We start from the raw sequence: 15,672 nt of genomic DNA on the forward strand, positions 1-15,672 counted from the left end.
TCTATCACTAGTCCCGTAAACCAGATTATCACTTGATAAGTCAGTGGGTGTTTTTAACTTATCCAGCAGACCGCTATCCTGAGCTTTATTTTAAAAATCTGTTGTGAAACACAGAACAAAGACGTGTGTGTGTGTGTGTGTGTGTGCGTGCGTGTGTGTGTGTGTGCGTGTGTGTGAGTGTGTGTGTGTGTGTGTGTGTGTGTGTGTGTGTGTGTATGTGTGTGTGTGATCCAGAACATCTCACAGAATGCATGAAGAGCTAGAGGGAACATGTTTAAGTCGAATGGAAATTTCTTATGTACACTTTGTGACTATAGTTGATAGATTATGCTGAACCAGTCTTGGTGGTGTTTCGTCCTGGGGAGTCGAATTCCACCTATAGACAAAGCAGACGACAGTAATTCATGGTAACAGTAAAAACTTGATCAAAACGTCCCTTTAACTGTCTTGTGCAGAGATACTGTTTTGTTGGTAGCTGTATGGACGTTAACACTTAGTACCATTATCCACCCATCCCCACCTCCGTCCTGTCGGCAGCGTCTATCAGGTGATGCACAAGAATGCGTTTATGAACATCTAATATAAAAAAAAAACTGTCGCCAGATACTTCTACCACCACAGATATGGCACTGTGTCCCGTTGAAAACATATGTGTGACGTGTTTAGGAAGGCAAGTACTCGCGAACAATTTCACTGGCTTCCAACGTATTGTGTCCCGTTCTAGTTTATCACATTCATTTAACGCAAAAACCAATCTAGCGAGCGTCTGCGAGCGCTTATCCTCCTAAACATGCTTTTGGTGACTCTCACTCTCGCTACACTTACTGAATAATATTTAAATCTATAAATGAACCTAATGCACACCTTCAATTTGCAATTATCTATGGCTATATATTTGTCAGCGATACTTTTCACATAAAGTTAAAAAAAACACACAAAAAAACATCAGATTGTTGTTAAAAAAATTCATTTAACACAAGACTATAACTGTTGCTCAAGATGGCTGTTTGGGATCGTCTGAGCTGTCCATGGGACCGAGGTCCCCTAGGAAGATAACAGCAAGTCCCACAACGTTGACCAGCAGGTAAAATATAAAGATAAGTCTGTCGGTGACGCACGCGATTATTCGCCACTCCCGCACGTATTTTTCTTTCTCTTCCACCTTCGCTTTCTTCTCCCTGACTTTTTCTAGCATGTCGCGGATCGCCCGGACCTCTTCCAAGAGCTGTCCGGATCCGCCTATGCCGTTCCTATACTGCGAGTTGAATTCTTCGGTGATCTGCTGCGACTGGCTGCCAGGCTCCGCGAATTCCGGGTTTCCGCACTTGGCGTCTGTTCCATTGTCCAACAGTCTGACCTGCGCAAACCGGATGTCAGTGTACGGGTATTGTCCCTTTGTCTCGCCGATCACACGTCCGGTGCTCCAAGTCTTTTTGGGTGTGGGAGGGGTGTATTCCGGCTCGACGATCTTGGATCGGATGCACAGAACCCTCGCCGCACCGTCTATAATAAACTGTAAAATACAAAACACATAAAAATATGAAATAGTATTAATAAAAATAATTAAAGCATTAAAAAAGTATAAATCGCTAAACAACCAAACAAAAATAAAATGTAAATATACACCTGGAAATTAATTAAGCACTAGTCCATAGACTTACAGGCTCCCATTTTTGTATGGAGGGCAGGCTGGCTTTTGCCCGAATTAAACGAAAATGCCCAAATCTGGATAACAACATTTATTCACATTAGCATTACTACCAAACAGCTATATAGGGATGCTAACGAACCACTACGCGTTTTACACGGCTGACTAATATTGAGGGTAGAATGATGGAAATACAGGGTTAAAAGTTCTCAGGTTAGCACATTTTGCCCGAATATCTCTATCATTTTTGCCCGAATTGGAAGATTTTGCTCCAGTACTAGTAGGGCAGTTACTAACCCCCTGCCCCCTGTCTCGTACACTTATAAGCACTACCTACAATGTAGTTTCGACCATGCGGCTTATACTTCGTAACTAATTGTGAACATTTCGTGGATACAAAACGCTGAAATCAATGTTGTGTGTATACAGCGGATATTGAAAAAGACCGACAGCAAGTGACACTGTCGTTACATCACTATTTAATGTACTCTGTGAGAAAACGACAGAAACCGTAAAAATACATGAACATATATGGTAATTAACTGCAGAGTTGCAGTCAAACTGCTGTGCTAATGTATTCACGCCATCTCGGTATATACCCAGTAGATACAGAATGTGTAAACACTCCCGGTATCTGGTTTAAACCTCGTTGTTACGGACACCTACTTCTAGGCGCCTTTTTGGTTGCAGTACAATTCAAGGGCCCATTAAATTTTCACTAAACATCGTAAGTTTACGTCTGCTACTAGCACTTATACGAGTCGTGCGTTTACATGTGTTTGGCGTCTATTTTACGCACAAAATTACATCATTACGGAACCTAGAGTATTTTAAGGACAAAAGAAAATGAAATATGTGTATTTCTAACTATATTTGTTGTACTATAATAGTAACAAGAATTGTGCTATAGTCGTAGATTTACGTTTACGTGTAAAACTAGGCTTACGATGCTTTGTGAAATTGGGCCCCAGGTTGTAATTAATTAATATAACTTGCAGCAGCCCGTTTTAGAAAGTGATCTTAGTTCTAAGATCGCCTTAAGTGCAAAGCTAGCTTATGCACTTAAGGTGATCTTAGGGCTAAGATCGCTTTGTAAAACGGAGCCCAGGTTTGTATAGATATATTATTGCATGAGCGGGAGTGCTATACGGAATTTATTAAACTAGTTTGGGAATTATTTTATTCCCCGAGCGAGAGAGAGAGTGAGGGGTATAAAACAATTGCCAAACGAGTTTCATAAATTTCGAATGGCACATCTGCGAATGTTATAGTTTATTTATTATCCACAAACTATGATTTTGAACAAACGTTAATTATGATTGTAATCGCTTCACAAATGCCCATCCAGCGATGTCAAATTCCGAAACCGCGAATGTCGCAAGCTTGTAGCTACTACAGCGACACGTGACGTCAGTAGTGTGCAATAACAGTTTTCAAGGTATTGTTATGACCCAGGCAATAAAGATTACGTGGGGGAAATATGACATTTATGTAACCGTTTATTGTAGACCATATGGGTAATCAATTGAAATAATCAGCTTCTCTTATTTACTAGTATATAGCTTGTAGAGATAAACATATTTGTCTCATGCTTTGAGTAATTTCCAAGAGCCGGACTGCACGCATCCAGCGTGAATGCACTCAGTAGAAATAGTCTATTTTAATTTTTGTAGCTGCACCGCCAGCGCCATTTCGCATCCAATGTAAATAAACCCGTAAACACTCAAGTCAAACATGCATCTCAAGCACGCACCATACACATATCTAACCACATACCCATCCATCAATTCATCCATCCATGTTATCCATCTATCCATCCATCCATCCATGTTATCCATTTTATGCATCTATCCATCCATCCATCCATGCAGGATCCATGCATCCATCCATCCACCCATCCACCCGTCCAGGGTCCATCCATCCATCTATCCTATCCATCCATCTTATCCATCCATCTATCCATCTTATCCATCCATCTATCCATCTTAATCTTCCATTCATCCATCCATCCATACTTCCATCTCATCTATTTATCCATCCATCCATCCATCCATCCCGCCATCCATCCATCCATTCATCCATCCATCTATCCTATCCATCCATCCATCTTATCCATCTATCCATCTTATCCATACATCCATCTCATCTATTTATCCATCCATCTATCCATCTTATCCATTCATCCATCCATTTTATTCATCCATCCATCCAACCATACATCTATCATATCAATTCATCCATCCATCTATCCATATATGTACTAATTATTAAACTTTTCTGAAAGCATATCCCTGGGGTGGGAGTTGGGTCGTGGGACCTCCCTTAGGACATTTTTTAAATGAAATACTTGACTGGATGATTTTTCAAACAATGTGAAAGATTGAATTTTGTTTGGTAGAATTGACTTCTGTAGCTGTTTTTACATAATTTGAATATGCTAATTCCAAAAAACGGTTGTTACCAAGCAGGGCCCAATTTCACAACCACCCCCCCAAAAAAAACAAAAAAAACAAAAAAAAAAACAACAAAAAAACACACACCAAAAAAACAAACAACAAAACAAAAAAACCCAACCCCGTAAAGGTAAATACACGACCAAACCACAATTCTTATACTATTAACACGTCAACAAAAATGGTTTGAAGTACACATATTTCATATTCTTTTGTACTTAAATGCTCCATCTTCAGCATTGATGTCATTTTCTTTTGCGTGAAATAGATGCCAAACAGGTGTAGACATATGACAAGTATAAAGTAAAGTTTGTTTTATTTAACGACGCCACTAGAGCACATTGATTTTTTTTATCTTATCATCGGCTATTGGACGTCAAACATATGGTCATTCTGACACTGGTTTTTTTTTTAGAGGAAACCCGCTGTCGCCACATAGGCTACTCTTTTACGACATGCAGCAAGGGATCTTTTATTTGCACTTCCAACAGGCAGGATAGCACAGACCATGGCCTTTGTTGAACCAGTTATAGATATGACAAGTATAACTGCTAATCGCAGACGATGTTTTGTGAAATTGGCTCCTGAACTTCCAGGTATTTTATTGCTTGCTACAAAAAGACAAGATGTCCGCCAAAATTCATATTATTTTCGTCCTGTCTGTACGCGTAGTTGCGATTTTCTGGCGTATGGGAAAGCAAAGTCTGTTTTATTTAACGACACCACTAGATCACACTGATTTTTAATAATCGGCTATTGGATGTCAAACATTTGGTAATTTCTGAGTCGTAGTCTGAGATACAATCGGCTACATTTTTCCATTTGGAGCAAACGATCATTTATAGGGACTATCCCACATACAAGGCGGCACATACCACAACCTTTAATACACCAGTCGTGGTGCACAGGATGGAACGGAAAAACCCCAATCAGAGAAATGACTGAGGTAGTTCGACCCTACGACGCAATCACCTCATGCGAGCGCTCTACCGACTGAGCTAGACACATCACCTCTGGCATATGACAGACAAAGTGGGTGTAACGTACACGATAAAGGTTTAGATTTACGACTTTGTCTTTCTCAAGAGACACAGAGATAATGATTTCTGCGGTACCTTACGAGTTTAGAGGAAGACACATATATTGCTTTGCACTGGTCGGCGGTTACAGGGCGCAAGACATAGGAATTGTGATACATCGTCTAGACAGTATGATCTGAGACCTGCTGATACCTAGGCGTGAAAATATCTCTTACACTGGCAGCAACTATTGCATGATGAGAGAGAGAGAGAGAGAGAGAGAGAGAGAGAGAGAGAGAGAGAGAGAGAGAGAGAGAGAGAGAGAGAGAGAGAGAGAGAGACACGGAGGGGATTGGATGCACGCTGCCTACATTGATATTTCCCATTGGTAACAGCTGCATGAGAACAAGACAAAGTGAGAGAAGAGAATAGAATAGAATAGAATAGATGTTTAACGACACCGCAGCTCGACTATTGGGTGTCAAACTATGGTAAATGCAAAAAGTATGTGAGAAAAGAAAGAGGGACAAAGAGAGAGAAAGAGAAAGAGACAGACAACGAGAGAGAGAGAGAGAGAGAGAGAGAGAGAGAGAGAGAGAGAGAGAGAGAGAGAGAGAGAGAGAGAGAGAGAGAGAAGAGAGAGAGAGAGAGAGAGAGAGGTGGGGGGGGGGGGGGGAGGGAGGTGGGATTTGTTGAAAACACTATTCAGTTGTCAACTACAAACTACGAGTAATCGTATAGCAGCCAGTACCGTCCTGATCCACTTGGGCGCCCTGTTGATCATGACCCCACGGAAGAACATGTTGGCTACCATGCACGACAGCACCGTGGACATCGTTATCATGACCATGTTCAGACAGAAGTAAGCACCTGAAAGTTGAAACATCAATCTAATTAAAATTAGCTCCACTATTACATGTGGATCTAACACCAGCCAGTTGGAGCTCATGTCCACCAATCAAAACCTTACTTGCACAATCCTGCCAGTGATTTAAAAATAATTTGAAAACATTCCGAATTATTCTGAGGGTATACGATATGTTTCATGTGAATTACGAATGCCTTATTTAGACCAGTAGAACTAATTTTAATCGGACTGCTAACAACACTGCGTAGTCCCCAATGTCCAGGTAACATTTCGTCTGTAAATAATAATTTAAATATTGACCAATCACACTTCGCCTTTTATAACGTTATTTGGGAGCATACAAATTCTAAAAATATCGGGCGAGTCTAATTTAGTGGCCGCAGTACAGCGAACTATATCAATACGTACGGGGTGGGTTATCAGTCTTCAATTTTACATTACAAATTATTTATTTTATAAAATAAAACATATTTTAAGGCATTCGTAATTCACACGAAACATGTCGTATACCCTCAGGATAATTCGGAATGTTTTCAAATTATTTTTAAATCACTGGCAGGATTGTGCAAGTAAGGTTTTGATTGGTGGACATGAGCTCCAACTGGCTGGTGTTAGATCCACATGTAATAGTGGAGCTAATTTTAATTAGATTGTAGAAACATCACCTGCTTGACGTCTGTAAAGTCAAACGATAAAACAGATAACACACCACTGACTAGCATTAATAGCACACAGCTTTTCTGTTTTGTATAAAATACATTTTGAGCTGAGCTAGCAAGGTTAGTTAAAAGTTAAAGTGTGTTTTGTTTAACGACACCACTAGAAGACATTGATTAAATAATCATGGGGCGGGACGTAGCCCAGTGGTAAAGAGTCCGCCTGATGCGCGGTCGGTCTGGGATCGATCCCCGTCGGTGGGCCCATAGAGCTATTTCTCGTTCCAGCCAGTGCACCACGACTGGTATATGAAAGGCCGTGGTATGTGCTATCTATCGGGCGGTGGGATGGTGCATATAAAAAATGTAGCGGGTTTCCTTTCTAAGACTGTTAAAATTAACACGTTTGAAATCCAATAGCTGATGATTAATAAATTAATGTGCTCTAGTGGTGTCGTTAAACAAAACAAACTTAAACAAAAAAAATCAGCTGTTAGATGTCAATGAAACAAGCAACATTTCCTTTTCGTTCACATCAAGAGATCTTCACTATACCCTTTCCCACAGACAAAGCAGCACTCACCACTGTCCATCATGAAACATTACTTGGGACGAGAGAAAAGATAAACGCAATGGGTCCGCTGATGTGGTTCGATCCTGTGATTCATGTACCTCAAGCGAGCGGTCTACCGACTGACACAAATCCCGCCCGATGAGATCGGAGACCGAGTCCATGGTGACATACGGTCCAACCTAAACATTGAGTGGTGCTAATAAAAACAATATGCCGACCAGGAAAGCACTGGCTTTGCATAGAATCGATAATTTAAACAAGAAGTATACAAGTAAAGTGTAACTTGACGGATTACGATATTACGAATTCAGACATATCTGGGACCTAATTCACTAAGCTCTCCCCCCAATATTTAACTGATTTTGTACAAGTGTATATAGATAACCTCCAAATTGTATTCAGTGGTTATGGTTATTGTGAGTTTTATAGCAACTTCACATATGTGATAGCAATAACAAATTAAAATTAAAAGGCGCGTTTTCAATGGAGTTCAGTATAGTTAGGTAACATTTGCGTGGTAACTATAATACTGTTTTTAGAATGTAAGACAAAACATGTTTGACGAGCACTCAGTACATTTTAAACTACGGCAATTGGGTGTCCGTTATAATTTATGGATATTACTTGCTCTAGACATTGAAATTTCTTTCATCCGCAGTCGCCACCACACACGTTACTCACGACTATCGGAAGGTAGTAGGTATACTTTTATATGCAGTTCCCCATAGACATTCTACCAGTCTTTGATATACCAGTCTTTGGGTGCTGGTTGGGACAAGAAAAAACAATAACAACATTGTATCCTCTGAGGACTATAGATCCTGGAATCCAGCGTACCTCAAGCATGATCTCTAGCAATAAACTACATCCAGCCCCATTTTAAGATAATATGCCACTAAGAGCTTTAACATTGGTGGCAACTACGATGTAAATGACAAACTTAAGGGTTGAGTACGGTAAACTGAAAATTAAATTATGTTTTATTTAACAACGCCACTAAAGCACATTGGTTAATCAGTCATCGGCTGTTGGATGTCAAACATTTGATAATTCTGACAGCAAGGGATCATACATATGCACTTTCACATACCTCGACCTTTGATATACCAGTCGTGAGGCACTGGTTGCCATATAACCGTAAATAAAATGTGTTTAGTGCGTCGTTAAATAAAACATTTCCCTCCCTTCCTTCCTGGCTGGGACGAACAAATCTCTGTATGGACAAAACGTGCCATGTTTGGCAATAAAAATTTATCAAATAGACCTCGAATTCTATAGAAATGATGACATTACATCTACGGTAATAATAATATATGAGCTAAGCGAATATAATGAAGCATATTATTTAACGAACAATTACTGAATGTGCAGCTACTGATATACAAAAAAGAAAGAAAAAAAAAGAAAGAAGAAAAACCAATTGCAGTTATTAATTTGAAAACAAAACAAACTTCTGTCCGACGCCCAGCCATTAGCCATGTCAGAGACTGGGTATGGGATAGACGTACCCAAACCTCTTTTGGATATAGGCACGTTAATAAAGTATCCACATGCATACCAAAGCTACATATTGACCTCAGTCTAAAGGATAATGGAGCTGTTATTTGAGGAATATTTTTGACATTGTGCAAAGAACATAAAATCCAAATATTAAATTAAATGTATACAAGAAACTGAACTAGTGAAATAACTTCGCGGCTACAGCTATAAAGGACATCAATAACCCAAAGGAAATAATTTATACAAGAAAATAAACAAGAAAAACAACCGTTAAGTGTTTGCACCCGATTTGTACTACCCACACCGCTTTAAGAAAGTTAACATGTGTGGTGGCATTACTTCAGCCTGGCCAACATAGAGCTATTCCAGAAAATTATTACAGCAGAAAGTAGCAGAGTACCATCATGCCTTGTAGATGTTATATTCAAATATATTTCTGTGGATCTTTATCTAAAATTATTTATTTAATCTATTGGTAATAGGTATTAAAAATAAAAACCACATTGTACTCATTAAACAAAAACTTTCTGGTACTTTCAGAACATTTTATATTAAGACTATTTCGACAATACCTGATTCACTGGTACCCTATATTACAGCAAAATACTCACTCGACTACATTTGTACTTTTTCGGGGGGTTAAATCTATCGATGACGTCATATCACCCCTTTTGGTTACTTACTTAAAACGGGTGATTACTACAAAAGGGGTGCCAACACGACTACCACGGTCCACTAACCAATTAGCGGTATGGAGTAGGCCGACTTAGGGGTTGACTCCGCCAGTAGAAGTAAAAGCAGAAAGAACGCCAGGAAAATGTTCATACCTGGTAATAAGAAGAGAAATGTTAAAACACCATACATCGCGTAGACAATAGTATCGCAAACTCACCAATCAGCGGAATGGACGCTGCGGCTTTAGGAGTGGACTCTGCCAACAACAGCAACAGCACAAAGAAGGCCAAGAATATGTTCATACCTGGTTTAAAGGTAAAAAGAAAATAAAGAAAGAAAAATGTTTATGTCCATTCTATATATAACTCGTATCTTGGTAAGTATTGTGTATGTTTTTAAATACTTTATTGATGATGGTGATGATGGTGAAGAGTCTGATGATAATGATGATGATCACGACAATGACGTTGAAGGCGATGATGTTGATAATGGCGATGATAACAGAACGTGATGACAATTTGTTCTTGGGTACCCAAATGTTTTTTTTCCGACAGACGATTATAGCCCCATCCCTATATCCCTAACCCGACCCCTATCAATATGTCGGTGAAGAACCTGTTGGCGAAACTCAGGTTACGTTGGACTGATTTAAACAAATTTGACACACACCCCACCACCCCCCGCCCCACACCAAAAAAAAGAAAGAAAGAACAAATAACAAAAACAAACCCAAACACCCCCAAAAACAACTACAATCCCCACACCACAACCACCACCCCCCAAAAAAAAACAAAAAACAAAAAAACAAACAAACAAACAAACCCAACCCAAGCAACAAAAACCCAACAACAACAAATCCCCAATAAAACCCCCAACAAAAAAGAACATAAAAACAATATACAGACACTATTTATTTTGAGACTTTTCCATGTTGTTTATTGCTCTTAGAATACTTAGACTACTTCACTACCAGCGTTAGACTACTTCACTACCAGCGTTAAAACATTTTAAAATACACCAACATGGGTAAACCCCCTCAGTCTACAAATAATGGCGTATATTACATTAGTTTGAAAGTAGCAAACATATTTCTACTACATATATTTTATATCAAAGACAAAAAGTGAAGTTTGAGAAACATTATTGGACCCTGACACTCAAAGAACTTATTATTCTTAATAAACTTAACAGTTACAATAATAATATACATGTGTAGTTTTACTAGTATTCCCTATAACTTAAATGCCGTTTAATTAGAGAATAGCGAATAGCATATAACTACCGATATATTTCATGATAAATGTATTTTCAGAGAAGACAGCCAGACGGGTGATTTGTCTCTAATGAATAAATACATCTTTAACAAGAAACTAGCACGAACAAAGACAATTAATAACGTACAAGCTGAAGCCGTGATTTCAGTTCTAATGCCAACTAAAGTGTTTGCCGGACGGGTCAAAACGCCCTGCCTGCGCCTTCAATCCTGAATGGAAATACAATTTACCTTTTTTGAACTACTAACTCTTGAATTTTTATATTGATGTTGATCATGAATTCATTTACGCAGTTACCTTAGTTTGACACCCAATAGCTGATCTATTTTTCGAGTTGGGATGTCGTTATAAATGCATTCACTCATTGATTTGTTAAACTACTGAGCCCCGATAGGTTTTATGATCTTTTACATTATAATTAATATGTATATTATTTAGTTCGAATTCATCATTTATTTACAGTGACCACAATCAATGCCGTGTTTTTTTTTTTTAAAGTTACATGTTTTATCAGAATACAGAGAACGTCAATACATTTAGAAACCAAATTATAAATGGAAATAGGACGAAATGACATATAATTTATTTAGTCGGTATATTTGTGCATTATTAAATTATTGGGATATATTGTGTTTCAGTCATCAAGATCGATCTATCTTCGTTGTGAAACGTAATTTATTATTGGTTGATTGAACATAACACATTTTCCCAGGCTATGAAATGGTGATAGCTATGGATTAAAACAAACTTATCCCATTTCGAAATTTCATTATATTGGGGTTTTTTATATTCTATAACAAAATATTATGAACAAATTGCATTTAGTTTAATCAACGACGGATTTGACACGCAGACCTCAAAGATCCACAACACAGTCAGTATATTTGGTTTAACTTGGGTTAAAGTTATCGACGTTTAAAGAAACATCTTGGGGTGTAGCCAGAGAGGAAAAAACGCCGAGGCAATCCCAGACCTGTAAAATAAATATCAGTGTAATGGGAAAAATAAAATAAATCTGGTGAAATTCCAGACGAGGCAAGCGCTTCGTCTGCCTCATGCTGGTTACGCCACTGACATCTATATAGAGAATACCCACCAGCTGTAAGGGGCTAGATTACGCCACTGACATCTATATAGAGAATACCCACCAGCTGTAAGGGGCTAGATTACGCCACTGACATCTATATAGAGAATACCCACCAGCTGTATAGATTACGACTGACATCTATATAGAGAATGCCCACCAGCTGTAAGGGGCTAGATTACGCCACTGACATCTATATAGAGAATACCCACCAGCTGTAAGGGGCTAGATTACGCCACTGACATCTATATAGAGAATACCCACCAGCTGTAAGGGGCTAGATTACGCCACTGACATCTATATAGAGAATACCCACCAGCTGTAAGGGGCTAGATTACGCCACTAACATCTATATAGAGAATACCCACCAGCTGTAAGGGGATAATTCTCGGTTATCGGCAATTTCACTATTTTGAAACGAATTTTAAAAAATAGATTTGCCCTTAACATCGACGTTTGTAATGTACACTTTATTTAGGGGAAATGTGGCAAACAAGTAAACCTGTTAAAATGTCGGTAATCGTGAACGAGCTCTTAATAATAATATCATCAATTATAATCGTTAATCAAAGAAAAATTGGAGTTTTCTTCAACACAAGGCAGATTATCAGTTACTAATGTTATTGTTGGAGTTTTCTTCAACACAGGGTGGATTATCAGTTACTAATGTTATTGTTGGAGTTTTCTTCAACACAGGGTAGATTATCAGTTACTAATGTTATTGTTGGAGTTTTTTTCAACACAGGGTAGATTATCAGTTACTAATGTTATTGTTGGAGTTTTCTTCAACACAGGGTAGTGTCACAAGTCAAGGGTAATCAGAGCAGAATGTGATTTGAAAGTAATTATTTGTAGATTTACTATACTATGTTTATTAGTACACATGTGGTATTTTTAGTTGTACATATGAAGTTTATAGTATAATACTTATTATCAATTATACGGTAATACAGGTTGTACAGTTGAGAGAAATGGAATAGATTAGTCATAGCTTGGATCGTGAAACTAAAGGTTTCTTGGTATGGGATTAATTAGGCAAGGTAGGAATTTATATTGTTATAGCTTGTAGCAGGAGTGAGTGGATGGTAACTGAAAAACTGACTGTGTGAATAAAAGAAATGACTTAGTTATTGTTTGGGGCAGTGTGATTTATTTTTGAGAGATAATAGTGAACAAGAGTTGTGCAAGTTGGACAGAAGTTTGTGAAAGACTTTGGTGTTTATAGTTCGGTTTAATGCTTAACCGTAAGTAATTAAATACTTGATATTTAGTATGTATTGTTATTTTGTGATGGATATAAAACATAATTGTATTATGTTAAAGTGTAGTAGTATGGTAATGACATATTAATTTTATAAAGATGTGGATAATGAATATTTAGTATAACTTGTATAATGTGGACATTGAGTAAAGAGATGAAGTTTATTGGTATATAAAGTGTATGGAATAATAAGGTGTTACATCATAGTAATTAAGTGTATCTTGGTTACAGCACTGTAAGAGGTATCTGTGCTAGATGGTACAGAAGTAGTGTCTGCTGAGAGATGTAGAGATGGCTTGCCTGTGTGAAGACGTATCCAAAGATATAGAGATGGCTTGCCTGGATGAAGATGTGGCTGAGAGTTGAGCTTGTGGAGGTGTGGTGATTCGTGGAGGAGTGGTACACGAAAGAGTGCAGTGTGGTGGTAATGTGGAAATGAAGTTCTATGTGTGGGCTATTTATTAGCCATGTTCGGGTAACAGAAAACAACGGATTGTTTTTTTTAAATATTATTATTATACTGTGCAAGTATAATAATGGAGGTGTGGTGAATTCGGAAGGTGAAGAGAAGGATGAGTTGTGCAATTAGTTCATAATTGTATTAGTTAACAACGTGCTCATGTATGTGTTGAAACATTAGCAGTGATAGGTGATAATGGAAGAAAGTGGTATGTGCAATACTGCTTAATTAGTTAATATAAATAAGTGACTTTGGGTGTTATAAAAGAACTGTTTAATGAAGATATATGAAGTCATAAGTGGACACTGATATCTTATTTTGAATACGTAATATTTTAAATATTACGTGGTACTATATGTGTGATGTGATATATACTTAATACATTGAGTAGTATTTGTGTGTAATTAATATTGAGTAGTGTGGTGATCATCTGTACTAAGATGATGACTGGTGAAATTAGTTAAATGTGTGATGGAGAGAAAGGTTTGGGTGTGAGGGGTTGTGTTAGTGTGCATTGATGTATGATGAATAGGCCTATGGTTTGGGTAATGATTGAAATGTGTGAGTGTATATGATTATTATTTGCTGATGTAAATAAATGTAGCAAACTTATATTGGTTTTATGTGTTGTTTCTTTTAGTTATCTAATCACTTGTGACAAATTTGGTGGAGATGCAGGGCAAATGAAAGTTCGACAAGTTTGTTGTCATTTTGAAGTCACATGATTAGTGCTAAAGGAAGCAAAATTAGGTGTTAGAATTTTGTGTATGTACATGCATTTAGTTTAAAGTAGTTATTACGGGTACAAGGGTTGGATAGTGCAACTTGAAAGATTAGTACACTGTTATCTACACCATGGGTGTTTTGGTGTAAGGGATGTTAAGAAAACTAAGGTAAGTATATGGTAAGTATAACTTAATAATTGTGAACAGTGATGACCTAGTGTTATGTGAGAATAGGTACGTATATAAGTGTTTTAATAATTTGTTCTTTGCATGTTAGTATAGGTAATGAAGGTAAGTATTGTTATATTTCTATTGTGGTTTCTTATTCTTGTATTCAGTATGGAGTTTGAGAAATTTATAGAGATAGGAAAGACTTTAGGACTGGAGAAAGCAGATCTGCAGAAATTTGTTAAGTAGCAGATGGATGAATGGAGAGAACAGGTGAAACTTGATAGAGAAGAGCGAGCTAGAGAAAGAGACGCTGCTAAGGAGCTGGCTGAGGCAAATGCTAGGGAAAAGGAACTTGAGAGACTGGATAAGGAACGTGAAAGAGCATTTCAACTGGAGATGGATCATGAGAAAAGTAAGAGAGGTAGTGGTAATCTTACGCCAAATGATGATTCAGGTATTCATGGAGTCAAAATTAGAATGCATGTATTTCAGGATGGGAAAGACGACATGGATGCATACTTGACAAGCTTTGAGAGGATGTCTGTAGCAAAGAAGTCGCCTAAGATGGACTGGGCAATTCATTTAGGAACTTTATTGACGGGCAAAGCTAGGAATGTCTATGTAAGGCTAAGTAGTGAGGATGCAATGGATTATGGTAAATTAAAGAATGCTTTGTTGCACAGGTATGACTTGACTCAAGAGGGATTTAGGGAAAAGTTTAGGACAGCGAAAATAGAAGTAGGAGAAACATACACACAATTTTTGAGTAGAATAACAGGATATGTTGATAGATGGATTGACTTGAGTGGGATTAATCAGGATTACAATGGACTGTTAGATTTGTTATTGCGGGAACAGCTCTTAAATGTTGCAAGTAATGAATTAACATTATATTTAAAAGAGAGAATACCGGAAAGTGCAGATAAGATGGCGAAATTAGCAGAGACATTTGTAGAGGCCAGAAGAGGAGCATTTCACAGCCGAAAGCAAGAAGAAAAAGATAATTCAGGAGGATTACGAGACGGGGAAGGAGGATACCCAGGATTTGGTAGAGGATTGGGTAAGAGTGATCATTCACAAAGAAGTAATGAATTCCATCGATCATGGGCACCCAAATGTTTTGTTTGCGATAGAAAGGGTCATCTGGCTAGAGAATGTCCAAACAGGAGAAATTCGAAAGGAAAGATGCACGAAAAAGGAATTATTGCATGCATGGTTCCTATGAAAAAAGATAGACTAGAGAACAGAGATGATAGCAATATGAATGTGTTTGTAGGAACAAGCTTAGGAAGGGATACAACCAT

General features: G+C 37.9%; 1 protein-coding gene across 1 annotated transcript in view; it reads right to left on the reverse strand.

The window, feature by feature from the left end:
- Positions 1 to 238: 238 nt before the first annotated feature.
- Positions 239 to 15,672, reverse strand: part of LOC121379543 (neuronal acetylcholine receptor subunit alpha-2-like) — a 61,126-nt gene continuing 45,692 nt past the window's right edge. Inside the window, exons 5-7 of the mRNA XM_041508186.1 lie at positions 9,611 to 9,697; positions 5,872 to 5,990; positions 239 to 1,513 (exon numbers count right to left, since the gene is read on the reverse strand). Of these exons, the coding sequence (XP_041364120.1) occupies positions 995 to 1,513; positions 5,872 to 5,990; positions 9,611 to 9,697 (725 nt within the window). The 3' untranslated portion in view covers positions 239 to 994. The remainder of the gene's footprint in view (positions 1,514 to 5,871; positions 5,991 to 9,610; positions 9,698 to 15,672) is intronic.

This window comes from Gigantopelta aegis, chromosome 8, assembly GCF_016097555.1.
Source record: "Gigantopelta aegis isolate Gae_Host chromosome 8, Gae_host_genome, whole genome shotgun sequence".
Lineage (NCBI taxonomy): Eukaryota > Metazoa > Mollusca > Gastropoda > Neomphalida > Peltospiridae > Gigantopelta > Gigantopelta aegis.